This window comes from Lucilia sericata, unplaced genomic scaffold (assembly GCF_015586225.1).
Source record: "Lucilia sericata isolate MDLA Ls3-8-SP2 unplaced genomic scaffold, ASM1558622v1 Contig000286F_arrow, whole genome shotgun sequence".
In the NCBI taxonomy this organism is placed as follows: domain Eukaryota; kingdom Metazoa; phylum Arthropoda; class Insecta; order Diptera; family Calliphoridae; genus Lucilia; species Lucilia sericata.
Window position 1 is genome coordinate 342517 of NW_023994311.1, and position 13604 is coordinate 356120.

General features: G+C 28.5%; 1 protein-coding gene across 2 annotated transcripts; it reads right to left on the reverse strand.

Annotated features, from left to right (window-relative positions):
* Positions 1-1648: 1648 nt before the first annotated feature.
* LOC119603269 (SPARC) lies at positions 1649-13153 on the reverse strand. Of its 2 annotated transcripts, none has more exons than XM_037955252.1 (5): positions 13132-13153; positions 2881-3037; positions 2734-2815; positions 1992-2602; positions 1649-1889 (listed from the first exon to the last, which is right to left on the reverse strand). In XM_037955252.1, exons 2-5 carry the CDS (start codon positions 3031-3033, stop codon positions 1830-1832), a joined length of 906 nt encoding a protein of 301 aa, XP_037811180.1. In that variant the 5' UTR covers positions 3034-3037; positions 13132-13153; the 3' UTR covers positions 1649-1829. The 2 variants fall into 2 exon arrangements, with proteins under 2 accessions (XP_037811180.1, XP_037811179.1); XM_037955251.1 differs by lacking the exon at positions 13132-13153 and adding an exon at positions 12366-12591.
* Positions 13154-13604: the final 451 nt, after the last annotated feature.

Sequence of the window (13604 nt, forward strand, 5' to 3'; positions counted from 1 at the left end):
TGTTTTTTTTTTCTTTCTTTCAATCTAATGAAAGGAGTTTTGATTATTTTTACTTTGATTTAATATTAAATTTAAATGAAAATGTTTTGCAAAAAGAACACAAGTAAAAAAACATAAAAAATTAACACAAGTATATAAATATTTAATATTAATTAAATTGAAAAAATAAAAAAAAAATAAATACAAAATTGACAAAAATTTAGATAAAACTAAATGTGTGTTTTAATTGTTCGTTATTTTTTATAGTTGTTATTCACTGTTCCACAACTAGTAATTTGAAAACAAATTTTAAATTTTTTCCTGATTAAATAAAAATAATCGATTAATCCATGTATTTTGTAAATAAAAGTTGAAACCCCGATAAATCAATATTAAACTAAATAGAATGCTATGTATATTCGGCTATGATGAATATCAAATACCCTCTCCCTTTATATGATGTATAAATGATCGAATTAAAGATTTTAGACATCTCTATATTAACATTTCATTAATATTGAAAACATTTTAGTAATGCCTTAAAGTATGCTGTGAAAAATTAACATCTAACGCACTGTTACACTATATACTTAAATGTTATATTTAACATAACATATGTTATGTAACGGAAAAATATATGGATATTGCGAAATACATAATTGGGGTATTCACACGGTGTGCTATCGAGTCTTGTCATTAAATACTAAAGTTTTATGATAGTTTTAAAAAATTGTTTATAATTGTATTTTTCTTTTATCAGCTGACTCAAATTTTAAATAGCACACTAACTTATGAGGGTTGCTAACAGCAGTCATATTTTTTCGAGTTATTCTTTTATGATATATGACTTTATGACGACCGTGTGAATACTCTAAATATGTTATTTTAATTGTATTAATTTTAATGGAAGCTATTAGATATTATAAATGCATCTTTCGAATTTTCAACATAGTTCATCCTTGTATGAAAAAAGAAATTCGTGATTTTTTAAAAAACTAATCATTTCGGGGTTGTTTGAAATTTGTACTCATAACTTTTAATGTAATAAATTTAGAATATTAGGTGTTTGAGGCAAACAGCTGATTTGCATCAGCATCGTCAAACATCTGATGACAATAAAATAATTTAAAAATTTCATTGAATTTTATTTAAATAATATTCATTAAAATATCTTTGTAATATAAGTTATATTAGCCTTAAGAGGCTTTTTATATTACTGGGACTGTTCGCAAATGCATAATTGCACTGCATTTGGTGATTACTTTGCGACGTTGATGCAAATAGCTGATGTTTATTTGTTATAGAGATTTACTTTCGTGTAAAAACGCATAAAGGAAGAAAAGTTCATGAAACAAACTAAAATCTAAAACATCAGCAATATTTATGAAGCGAGTTTTGCCGTGTTTATGCGTATCATCATGTGATGCATTTCGGAATGCAATAATATAATAATATAATATAATATTTTAGGAATTACTATAATATTTTATAATAATTTAGGAATTACTATAATATTTTACTTTACATTTCTGCTAAAAAATTTCCTTTAATGTGATCACCGCAAAAAGAGAGCAACAGTATTCAAATTAGGTTCTCTTTATTCTTCTAGAAGTCTAAAAAACAACGCCATTAGCCCTAAGAAAGCTTTATCAAAAATTAAAAACCATTATTGAAAATATTTATTACAATTCTATTTTATTAAAAAAATTATTACAAAATGTTTTTGGCATTAAAAATTACATACGGAAATTGTGTATATAATAAACATATATTTAGTAGTGGTACATAAAAACAACAAAGAGATGTGTTTCATAAATTGTGATTGAACAACTTCCGTTGCGATGACGAAATTAACCCAACAAATGAGGCACAGTTTTTTGTATATCATCACAGCGTTCATTAAGGTCAGACTGTGATAAGAAAAAGAGAATAGAAGAAACAAAAGGCAAATTAAAAATTATTGTATCAAATTTTAAATGAAATTGAGAAGAAAAAAAAAAACGAAAACTTACAGCATCTAAGCCTAGACAAGCACCCCATTCAATTAATGTGATACGATGGTCATTATTCGAGTCACACGATTCCAAGAAGGGAGCAATACAATGTTCCAAACTAACCAAAGGAGCACGAATGGGGAAAAGTTCGTGACGTGAGACGGAACGATCAGTGTCACCATCCAAATCACACCATTTCCAAACGGCAGCATTGGCCCAACGACGGGTCATATTGGTTTCAGCTTCCAATTCCATTTGCATGTAATGTTCGGTGAGTTCATCACGTTCGGCCAAATCACGCATAACGTTGAAAAGCCAGTCACGCATGCGACGGGGGAAATCTTTCATTTCCTCTTCGGTACAATCCTTTTGGACATGACACTCACCGTAGTAGTCAATGTGCAAATGGCTATTGTCGGGATTAAGACAACCAGGAGCTTTGGTGTCGCACAAACAACGTTGTTGATATACGGAACAATCAGAAGACCAAGTTTCATTTTTATTGGTGCAAACGCGGCGACGAACATCAGTTTCCTCGGGACATTCGGGAATGCAAACACATTTAGCCTCAACGCCTTCTAGTTGGCAAACACGACCAGCACCGCAGTGCATTTTCTCGCAGGGATCAACTAAAGGGATTGATATACAAATTTAAATATAGCCTTTTCCTACTTTATATAACAAGTTGTGAAACTTCTCACAAGATATAAATCGGTTTAAACATTTTTTTTTTTCAAATTTAAATTTCAACAAAACTTACTTTCAATAACGGGATTGCTCAATTGATTAGTTTCAGCCACCAATTTTGTAGCGATTTCATTTTCACGTTCAATATCTCTATTCTATAATTTAAAAGTAAATAATTTGATAAATAGTTTTGGATTTTATATAAAATAACTACACTTACAAGATTCTTTTCCTCCAATTGTCTCAAAAGTTCTTCATCACTTTCATCCAAATCGAACAAATCCAAATCATCTAAATCACTGATGTCTTCTTCGTCAGCTTTAATATGAGCAAAGGCCAACAGGCCAACGAGCATCAGTAGAGCCCACTTCATGGTTCTAAAATTCAAATCGTTTTAAATGTTTAAATTATATTGTTTTTTTGATTTAGTCTAAAATATTAAAAGAAACGCTAAAAATAAAATATAATGTCTTTGTAAATGGTGATAAGAGTCGTCTGTCTCTCTTCTCTATTTTATCGCTCATTCTCTGGCTCTCTGATTTTTCACACTATATGTACATAAGCTACATAAATATAAAATACTGCCTTGTGATGGCTTTAAATGAATGAACTAAATTCAAAACTGATAATTTGGGAAAAACTTTAAGAGGCGTTTTAAATTGTGAAGATTTATAGTTAATGTATGTACATTTATGTTTTGTTAACACTTTTTAATCATTACTTATTGTGAATTTATTCTACGTAAAACTGTTGAGAGTGATAATTATAGAAAAAAGAAATCTATTAAATGTATGTTCCGAGAATATAATTAAACTATTCTTGAGTCTTCCTCTTTTTTTTCGTTTTGTTTTGACAGGGAACTTAACGAATCTGCCGAAATTTTTGGGATTTTATATCGAGCACTGACAATTTACTGTAGGTCGAGGTTTGGGTCCATTCCTAGAACTGCTACTTTGAGTAGTACATTTTAACGGATCAAATGTCCTCAAGTTTTTTGATTCAATATTTGTTTAATAGAAATACAAGGTTTTTTCATTTAAACTATGTATCGTAATTACAAAATAAAAAATGGTGGAGAATTCACTTATTTAAATAATACTCAGATTATTTTCGTAATGCATAATTTTGCAATCAAATACATCTGTTCAACATCAGTTTTTGTAATTAATATTTTCATTTGAAATTTTTTTCATATGAATGTGTATGTATGTATGTTTATGCTAGCAGGCATCATCATCATTTTCATTATACATATGTACAAATTAAATTCCATAAAGAGTTAAAAAAACTAAACCGTTTCCATTTGTATTTAAAATTTTCAATTGAATTTCAAAATGTTTTAAAAAAAATTCCAAAAGTCACCTGAAACGCAAACGGCCCTAAATTCAAAATCGATCGATTTTATTTTTGATTCTAATGTATAGCATCAAAACAAATGTCTACCCTAAAAATTGGACTCCTCCGACCATAATTATAGATTTTATTGACAAAAAACAAAAGGCTCTATCTAGAAAAACATTTAAATATTAAAGGTCCAAAGAGTCCAATTTATCCATTTCAACTATCATCTTCATAACAAATTATAGGTTTCAACATTAAATAATTTGTTTATTTACTACAAATAAATCGCGTTGATAGAAACAAACTTTTCAATTTAAATAGTTTTTTGCTTCTCCTGTAAAATTTTAAAAATGTTAGCTAGGGCCGTTTGCGTGTTAGGTGACGAATTGAATTTCAGAAATTTATAATTGCTTTCCACAATATTTTTTAGACAATTTTTTTAATAAAATAAAAAATCGGGAATACAATTCAAAATTTCTAAAATATGTATATTTGAAACGAAACCAGAATTTTTGAAATACAATTGAAAATGGTGAGGGAAAGTGCATAATATACACACAATTGCAAATCTTGCAATTAAGATTTATTTCTATATCAGTGTTTTTCTTTCTCTTAAAAAAAGAAGTCATATGAGAATTTAATTCTGTACAATAATTTACAATTGAGCTAGATGGAGAGAAAAGAGCAAAAATAAAATGTAAAGATCAAAATTCTTGGAAATTTTTAAAATATTAAATCTAAACAATATTAAAAAATAAATGGGAATATTTTTATGTTATCATTCACATACGAGCAAAACTGAGCGTATGTTAGTACTTTGTGCACTTTTTATGAAATAAAATGAAATATGTAAGAAAGTATAATCTGGCGTAGCCGACCATATGATACCCCTTACACCAGTTATGAGTATTAAATGTGATTTTTTTATAAAAAAATAATTTCTCTTGAATATTACATTACAAGGGGACTTTGTGTGGGAGCTAAAGTCAAATAAGGGCCGATCATTACGAAATTTCGCAAGATCATCAATGCTTGTATAAAATTTATTTGTGTCGCTTTTTACCGATATATTTAACACAATTATGAGCTTAGGGGCTAGGTGAAAAAATAGATCATTTTCTATAGGTTTTGCTTTGGACCAAAAAAGAGTGTGTGCCAATTTTCTTGAACCTATAGCTTGCGCACAAGCTTTACATATACAGCCAAACCAAATATACCCTCCCCACTTAAGTGGTGAACGGCCTAATAACTCGCATGTACTCAGTTTTGTACGTTACGAAAGCTTTAGGGAATAGCAGAATTTTTAATATTTTTTTACATAAATCACTTTTAACACGCTTTAGCATTATTTATTTTTCTTGAAAACTATCCCAGTCACGCTGAGTCCCAGTCGAAGCTCTCCCAAATTGTTTTAGGTTAATCAGCAATGTCCCAAACGTCACTTCACTATTCAGCATAAATATTCAATCGAATTAAGGTGGGGCCTTTTATGTGTCGGGGTGATGAGTCTAAAAAAGACTCAGATAGTCTTCTATCCTCAATATTTTTTACTGTTTCTTTGCCATGGTTCTTCTTTCCTCAATATTTCGTCGATTTTTACTTGCCATGGTGCCTTTGAATTCTTTCCCAGAGCGAAAACAGTCATTTTGAAAGAATCGACGTATTTTGCAGACTTCTCATCATACTTTTGTAGACCCAACTTCGAAGACTCTTCATTTATAGATAAGAGTGCCAATCCTGATGAATAATCACATATTTCAACGGCAAAGCGTCCCAAAGCACGCACTAAAATAGTAAAAAATGGCTTAGCGACCAAAATTTTCTATTGCTACAGTGTCAAGTTCAAAGTACCGATCGCAACACGCAGACTTTTCTGTTATTTGAAGATTCATCATTTTGCTTTTTTAGATAAAAGCGTCTATACTGGGAATGAATTAATTTCAACGCGGGCTGGTGACCCAAAGCACACGTAAAAAATCGTGAATACATATTAACCCATACAATTTCTTATTGATGAAGTGGTCAGTCAGCCCATAGTCCTGGCCTCGATCCGATTGCGATTTTTTGGTAAACAATGAAGAGAATGTTGGGTCAATACTGTGAGTTATATCAGTTTTGTAGTTAATGTTATTAAATGTTACATATAATATCCTATTATTAGCTAAAGACACTGACAAATGACTCAAACAAGAAAATTTCGATTAATTTTTCGCGATCTACATTCGAATTGGAAGAAAGGCACTAATAATGAACTGAATAATAATAAAAAATATATTTATCGTGGTATAAAAAATCGTCCGTATATAAAAATTAAAAAAAAATAAATGAAAAATGTTTTCATCAACGGAAATTAAATTAAAAAAAAAAAATACTAACAAACTGAGTATTAATAATAAACTGATAAGGATTAGATGATAAGCCGCCTATAATTTTACAAAGAATATTAAATTAATAAAAAGTATTCAACAAAAGTATTTTAAATAAAGTTGACAGTTTGAAACAAAATTTAGAATTATTTCGATTATTTAAAAAAATAAAACTTGGTTTAAGTATATTCAACATGAAAGGTCAATCTTATCTTTTTGTAGTAATTTATATTTTCAGGGACATGACACACATACCCGTAATATTTAATATATTATTGTTTTGTTTTATTAATTTTTTACTTTTTATCTTAGGAGTTTGAATACTCAACTAACTTTTAAATAATTACTGTACTTAAGTGTAATTTTTGAATACTTGCAATTTAATAATATTAAATTTAATTAATGATTTTAGGCAAAAATTTTATGTAAATTCACTTTTTAATTTTCAGGGTTGTTAAAAGAAAGGGACAGTAGACAGCTGGAGTACAGTCAATCTAAAGAATGAAAATAAAGTAAAATTTAATTATGTCCCTGCAGGAAATGGAACTAGTACCAAACTAGTATTTAACTAGTACCAAAATCACCAGTACTAGTTCCCAACTGTAAACTTTCCTATACCATCATAATGCTCAAATTAACATTGAGTGTGTTTGAAAAATTACTAGTACCATTAGTTCTAGACTTATACTAGTACACTTCGACCCAATTGGGTTCTTTAGAACCAGTTTGATACTAGTTCTAATATTCATAAAAAGTCGCCATAATTGGTGGTTTTGCTCTTTTGAAAGCCTCCTGCACAATTCCAAGTGAAAATTACTACACAACTTGTTTTTTATAAGGTTTTATTTCTAAAGATACAATAACAAATGTTGTAAATACATTTACCTAACAATTCAATATGAAAGTTTGAAGAAATTCTGGTTCTATCCGTATCACCATCATTGATTTCATTATGTCCAAAAATTCCCTTCAGGTATATATCTCCATTTCGTTATAAAAACATTTGCCGTACGATAAAACAAATATTAAACTTACTGCAGTTTTTAAATTTAATAGACGTACTTACATAGGGATTTGCCTGCAACCGGACCTAAATTTGCATGCACTATTTATCCTCACATTTGAAGGGATATGTATGAAAATATCGTTTTTTATGCAAAATGTTTCAAAATTATATTTTAATAATTTAAAAAAATTATTTTTTCCAACACATGTCAAACAAAAATCAATCTACAAGTGGCGCCATTCAACTACTTCTAGTACTAGTATTTTTCCATATAAACTCTAACCCAATTTGTACTAGTGTCTGTTGTTCTAGTATTAGTACTAGTGGCATTAAGACAATTATCGCTTCATTTCCTGCAGGGGTACTATTTAATGCGTTTGCTTGAGGTTCTGTATTTCTACATCTTCATCAGATATAAACATATTTATAGCGTTGATCAGATGTTTAGTGTGTCCCATGAAACACATCCATTTGGTTATCTAAAGGATCCATTGTGATTTCCTTCAAAAACAAATGATAAACAAGTAAGAAAGTATAGTCGGGCGTGGCCGACCATATGATACCCTACACCAGTTATGAATATTAAATGTGATTTATTTTTCATAATAAAGCATTTATCTTCAATATTCCCTTGTTCCGATACATTTAAGCATTCAAATAATTTTCTGAAGGGGACTTTGTATGGGAGCTAGGGTCAAATGGGGACCGATCTTTATGAAATTTGGCAGGGTCATCAAGACTTCTATAAAACTTAGTTGTGCCGTATTTATTTTATCGATATATCTGTATATTTAACATAATTATGAGCTCAGAAGCCCTTTTCGGGGTGTTCTGTTCTACGGGGGCTAGGTGAAATAATGGACCGATTTTAACCATTTTCAATGGGTCAAATAAAACGTGCGTGCCAAATTTCATCCAATTATCTTGAAAATTGCGACCTGTACCTTGCGCACAAGGTTTACATGGACAGCCAGCCAGACGGACGGACATAGCTTAATCGACTCGTTTGGTATACTTTAAGGTGGGTCTAGGACGAATATTTTTGTATGTTACAAACATCAGCACAAATCCAATATACCCTCCCCCCTAAAGTGGTGTAGGGTATAAATAGATGGTCAGAGAACTTAAAAATAAGAGATGAACTCCGATCTGAAAAAAATAAATTGTTATACATTGTATAAAGTTTGGAAGGAAGAAGTCATCTAAATATCCTGGTCTATTTCCCAAATGGATTCTTTGGGAACAAAATGGAGCTCAGAAATAAAAGAGAAACTGAAAAATATTGTCAGAAAATGGAGAATAAAAGGAAAGAAGTAGTCTAAATAGCTGTTATAATTCCCTAATTATTATATTCCGCAGTTCCACTTGAAATCATTATCCTAATCAGTTATGTGACACTGTATCCTAGGGTAGTGAACGCACTTTCTAAATTATTAATAACACAGGCCAACAAAAATTTAAAAAGTTCGAAACCATTGTGATGCGCTTTCTATCTTGTTCGATATAACATAACATAGTTCTCATGGAAAGGAGATTTAGCAATAAATTCAGGGATGCTTGAGCTGGAGTACTGACAGCAGTATTGTGTATCCTCCATTAGTAACTCATCCTTAATGTTTCCTTTTTGCATGATGATGAATGGTCATGAATTTTCTTCTTTAATTAATAACTGGACACTGCTGAAAAATGAAATAATCTTTTTATTTACATTTAGATGAAAAATGACTTTGAAAGCCCATTTTAGCGAAATCTAATAAATATATTTTTATTATTAATCCCAAAAAAAAAAATTTAGTATAGTGATGGCTATTCGGTGCTGGACTGGAATTTCAACATCAGTTTACAATGATTTTAAAGGATGTTTTAATTCTCAATCAATTCTCCAAAATTTTTAATTTTCTATTAGAATATTTTTTTTTATTTTTTCGCTAAATGTTCATAATTGTCTGCTAAAGTTTGAAAGTATTCTGTTGCTAACTTGATAAATATTATGGTCACTTGGTTTTAATATACAAAAACACATGCGCTATATGAGTAGAGAATTTAGAACAGTGGGTCTAATAAATGTATGTACATATTTCTAAAATATGAGATACAACTAACAACATATTAAGTAATCAACGATTTAAAAAAACATAGAAATTTAATATTTGTTTTTATTTTTTATACATAATGTTGTTTTGAGTTTCTTAGCACGCGACATAATTCAGGTAATGTCTTTTGGAGATAAATGCAAGGCATGCAAATACTTTAAATAACAATGCTAGTAATAACAGTTTGTTTTTAAACTTGGATTATAAGTGTATTTGTTAATATTTTTCTCCAATTAAACAAATATTGTTTTATAATATTTTCTAGTTATATATTCAAGAACAGAGTGGTTTAAGAGTCAGTTCCATTTCCGCCAATTATGAGTCATACATATCTTAATTGTATTTTTTTAATACGAACAAATAAAAATCATATTTAAACTTGTAAAGAATTTCCTAATTTTATATTTATTTTCCCTTAAAGTTTCTACTGTGCATTGATTGTGATTAATATTTTTCAATTAGATTGCATCTAAATTACCCAATCAAGGAAGACAAAAAGGCGCGTGCAAATAAATAGAAAAGTGTAAAAAAAATATAATAAAAAAAATTTATAATGTCGGTTAAATTACAATTGATGTGATAGTTGGCCTTGTAAAGTGTAAAAGAAACATGTATAGTATTTTAAACATGTTAGTATAAAATGCAACATATATTTGAGTAATAATATCTAGACCGGAAAGAACTCTAAGTTCAGCTTAGCCGAAATTTATATTCAGATTGTGGGCTTTATATGGTAGGAGTTATCAATTATGGACCAATTACAATGATTTTGGGGTCATTCAGAGAATATGTTTTTTGTTTTCGAAGTATTAGGTACTTTTTTAAAATTTACATAAGTGATGGTCCAATGGCCCCTGGTCTAACAAATTATATATTTTTTTGATCATGTTAGCTTTATTCAGATATTATTTCGGTCAAAATCAACTCCGAGAAAATAGTATGTGAAAAAAATAATTAAAATTTTTCAAAAAGTCCAATATAGACTTTCATAAAAATAGCAAAAGATCTTAAGGTTTATTACACTATTGAATAGTATAAGGAAGACTTGATTTGATCATTAAAATAAAACCTAGATCGGGAAGAAAAAAGACCTAGCAGATATTGATAAGGCAAAATAAGCTGTACAACTTATTTTAAGAGCATGAGACTTCCATTAGAAAAGAAGAGTCTGATTCTTTTGAGTGATGAGTGATGAAACTTATGTACTGGGAAACTTTTTGATCACGTTAGCTTTAATTAGATATTATTTCGGTCAAAATGGACTCCGAGAAAATAGTACGTGAAAAAATAATTAAAACTATTCAAAGTCCAGTATAAGCTTTCATAAAAATAGCAAAAGATCTCAAGGTTTATTAAACTGTTGAATCATATAAGGAAGACTTGATCATTAAAAGAAACCCTAGATCGGAAATAAAAAAAGGTCTAGCAGATACTGATAAGGCAAAATAAGTTGAACAACTTATTTGAAGAGCACCAGACTTCAATTAGAAAAGAACGCGTATAGTTAAATGTTCTGATTCTTTTGTGCGCAGAGCTAAAGCTAATGTTGAGTTGAAGTCGTAGAAAGTTTCAAATCAATTCGATAAATATCAAGGTAAAATTGTATTAAAAAATACACTTGTTGTGTGATGGATGATGAAACTTATGTACTGGGAAACTTTTCACAGTTTCCGGGTAAATATTTTTATGCGGCTGATGGACGAGGTAATGTTTAAGAATATCGGATAAAAAAAACAAACCAAATTCTACATGTTGTTTCTTGGGATAAGCCATTTGCAGCCAATCCTTTGCGACTTTAGGATCGATAAACACAGAAATGTATATTACGGAGTATCTAAAAAATGGATTTACATATCTTTAATCACTCAGGGTGTCTTCACATTTCTGTACTAATTTGGCGTCATGCCATTATGGAAAAAATACTCTTAAGTGGTATTCAAACAATGCTAAGTCTGTAGTGAAAGGAAATCTATAATAAGGAACTTTTTAATACTTTTCATCCTTCAAATAGAACATTTTTATAATATTGAATAAATGAATACAAATGTGATGTGAATTATATGTATTTTTTCGAACTTTAAATCGATTATATTTCTCTAAGAGTATAAAAAAGTACTTTTTCTATTCGTTATTTACAAATTTTCTTTAAAAATTTAGCTAAAAACACAAACACTTACAATAAGAGGTTTTTTATGGTGACGTAAAAGTACTTTCTTTTAATAGTACTTTTAAAGTTTTCTATATCCTTGAAAATTTTTGTAATAAAATTAGTTTATTTGATTTCTACTTGGTTAGCGAAGCACTCCGGGTTTATTGTTTTCAAAATTTTATTAAGACCCTCGTTAAAATACAAAACAAAATCAATTAAAGTTAATACATATACAAATGTTGTTAGCAATTAATAAAAATAAAAAAAGAGTTCAATTAACTTTTATAAAAATGAAATTTGAGATTTGAAAATAAAAAATTAAAATACTTTCAATTAAAGTTGTTAAATTCAATGAACTTGATATTAATAATTGGAAATTTGAACTTAGTTTGGTAAAGAATAAACTAAAAAATTTTGAAATAACAATACTTGACAATTGCGTTAAAATGTTCACAATATTTTTGCAACAACTAATACAAATTTTGTTAGCAGTTGAAAATAATAATAAAAAAAGAGTAATTGAACTTTTATAAAAATGAAATTTGAGATTTGAAAAAAAAAATTAAATACTTTCAATTAAAGTTGTTAAATTCAATGAACTTTATATTTATATTAATAATTTCTTTTAGGAAATTGGTTTAAATTGGATTTTTAGCTAAGAGAATTCAAAAATTTATTTATGATCATTTCTAGTTACGTTTTTTTGTTTAAATCATCCATCAATCACAAGATCACAATTAATTTACTTACATTTTATCTAAAAATAAATTCCTTTTTTTTGTGGTAAAACTAATGAACAGATGTTGAACTAAAAAGGAAATGTATCCAAATTGTAGAATAAAAAAACGTATACACAAACACTCAAGTGTTTGAAACTAAGATTAAACGAACAAACGATCGATCGATTGAACTAAACGATCAGACAAACTGTATGAAACTAATTTGGAAATGGTCACTAGTGAAGAGTAAAAGCAAATTGAAATAATATACAAACAAAAAATGTGTTTACATATTCCAGTTGATTTCCAAAAAAAGAGAAAAAGTAAAACTGGAAGAGAACTAATTTAGTTGTGCGCTCAAGATGTTATACAAACAAATAAATAAACAAAATTGTTTTGATGAAATCATTTTCATCATTGCAGATTTTGTTTTACAAATGGATGCAAAATTTATTTAAATTAAAACAAAAGAAAGAAAAGAGACGCATTATTGGCCTAAGACACAAACATAAAATATTTTGTGTGTGCCCTACACTAGGGAAGTTAAAACGAAAAAATTAATCAAAGGCTTTAGAAAAATTATGAATTTTATAAAAAATAAAAATGTTAAAGTTTCTCTTATTAAAAGTTTTTAATTTTTGTTTCATAATTTCTGTATTATGGATTATTTGTTTTGTTCGTTAAAGCTAAATATCTTAAACAACCTGTACCACATTATAAAAATCTGTTTGTAATTTATGTGTCTGGTGTAATTCTTATTTATTATTATTTTGTTTTATCATTACACATTTTCTTACCTTTTATTTTAAATTAGAATATCCAAACTGAAATTGTAATGAAATTATTTGAAAAAGTTTTGAGATCAGAGTAAAAATAAACTTTATGTATTGATTTAAAAAAATAAATAAATTTAAAACTTGTTTAATTCTATTCGATTTGTGGCATATCTAAAATACTAATATTCATAAAAGAATTATACAGATTAAAGTTACTTTTAGAAAGGGACATAGTATTGTGGATAAGTATTGTCAATTATGGAACGATTATGAAAATCAGCAGTGTGATTCTAATTTACATAAAATATTGATGCACAAATTTTTGTAAATATCCAAATGGAACGATTTTAAATACTTTCAATATGCTTAGTTTTTGTACTCCTCTTCGGCTTAATGGCGAGATTTTAAAGCGTTTCGATAGAGCAAAATATTTTGAAGTGATCCTAGACGGAAATTATCTTGAACATCAAAAGCAATTCCGGCGCTATATTGTT

Bases quoted from the DNA above. Each gene is read 5' to 3' on its own strand.
- LOC119603269 (XM_037955252.1), bottom strand. From the start codon at position 3,033: ATGAAGTGGGCTCTACTGATGCTCGTTGGCCTGTTGGCCTTTGCTCAT. The intron at 2,603-2,733 runs GTAAGTTTTGTT...CAATCCCTTTAG, and splicing joins GAGCAATCCCGTTATTGAAA to TTGATCCCTGCGAGAAAATG. The intron at 1,890-1,991 runs GTAAGTTTTCGT...TTCTTATCACAG, and splicing joins CTTGTCTAGGCTTAGATGCT to TCTGACCTTAATGAACGCTG.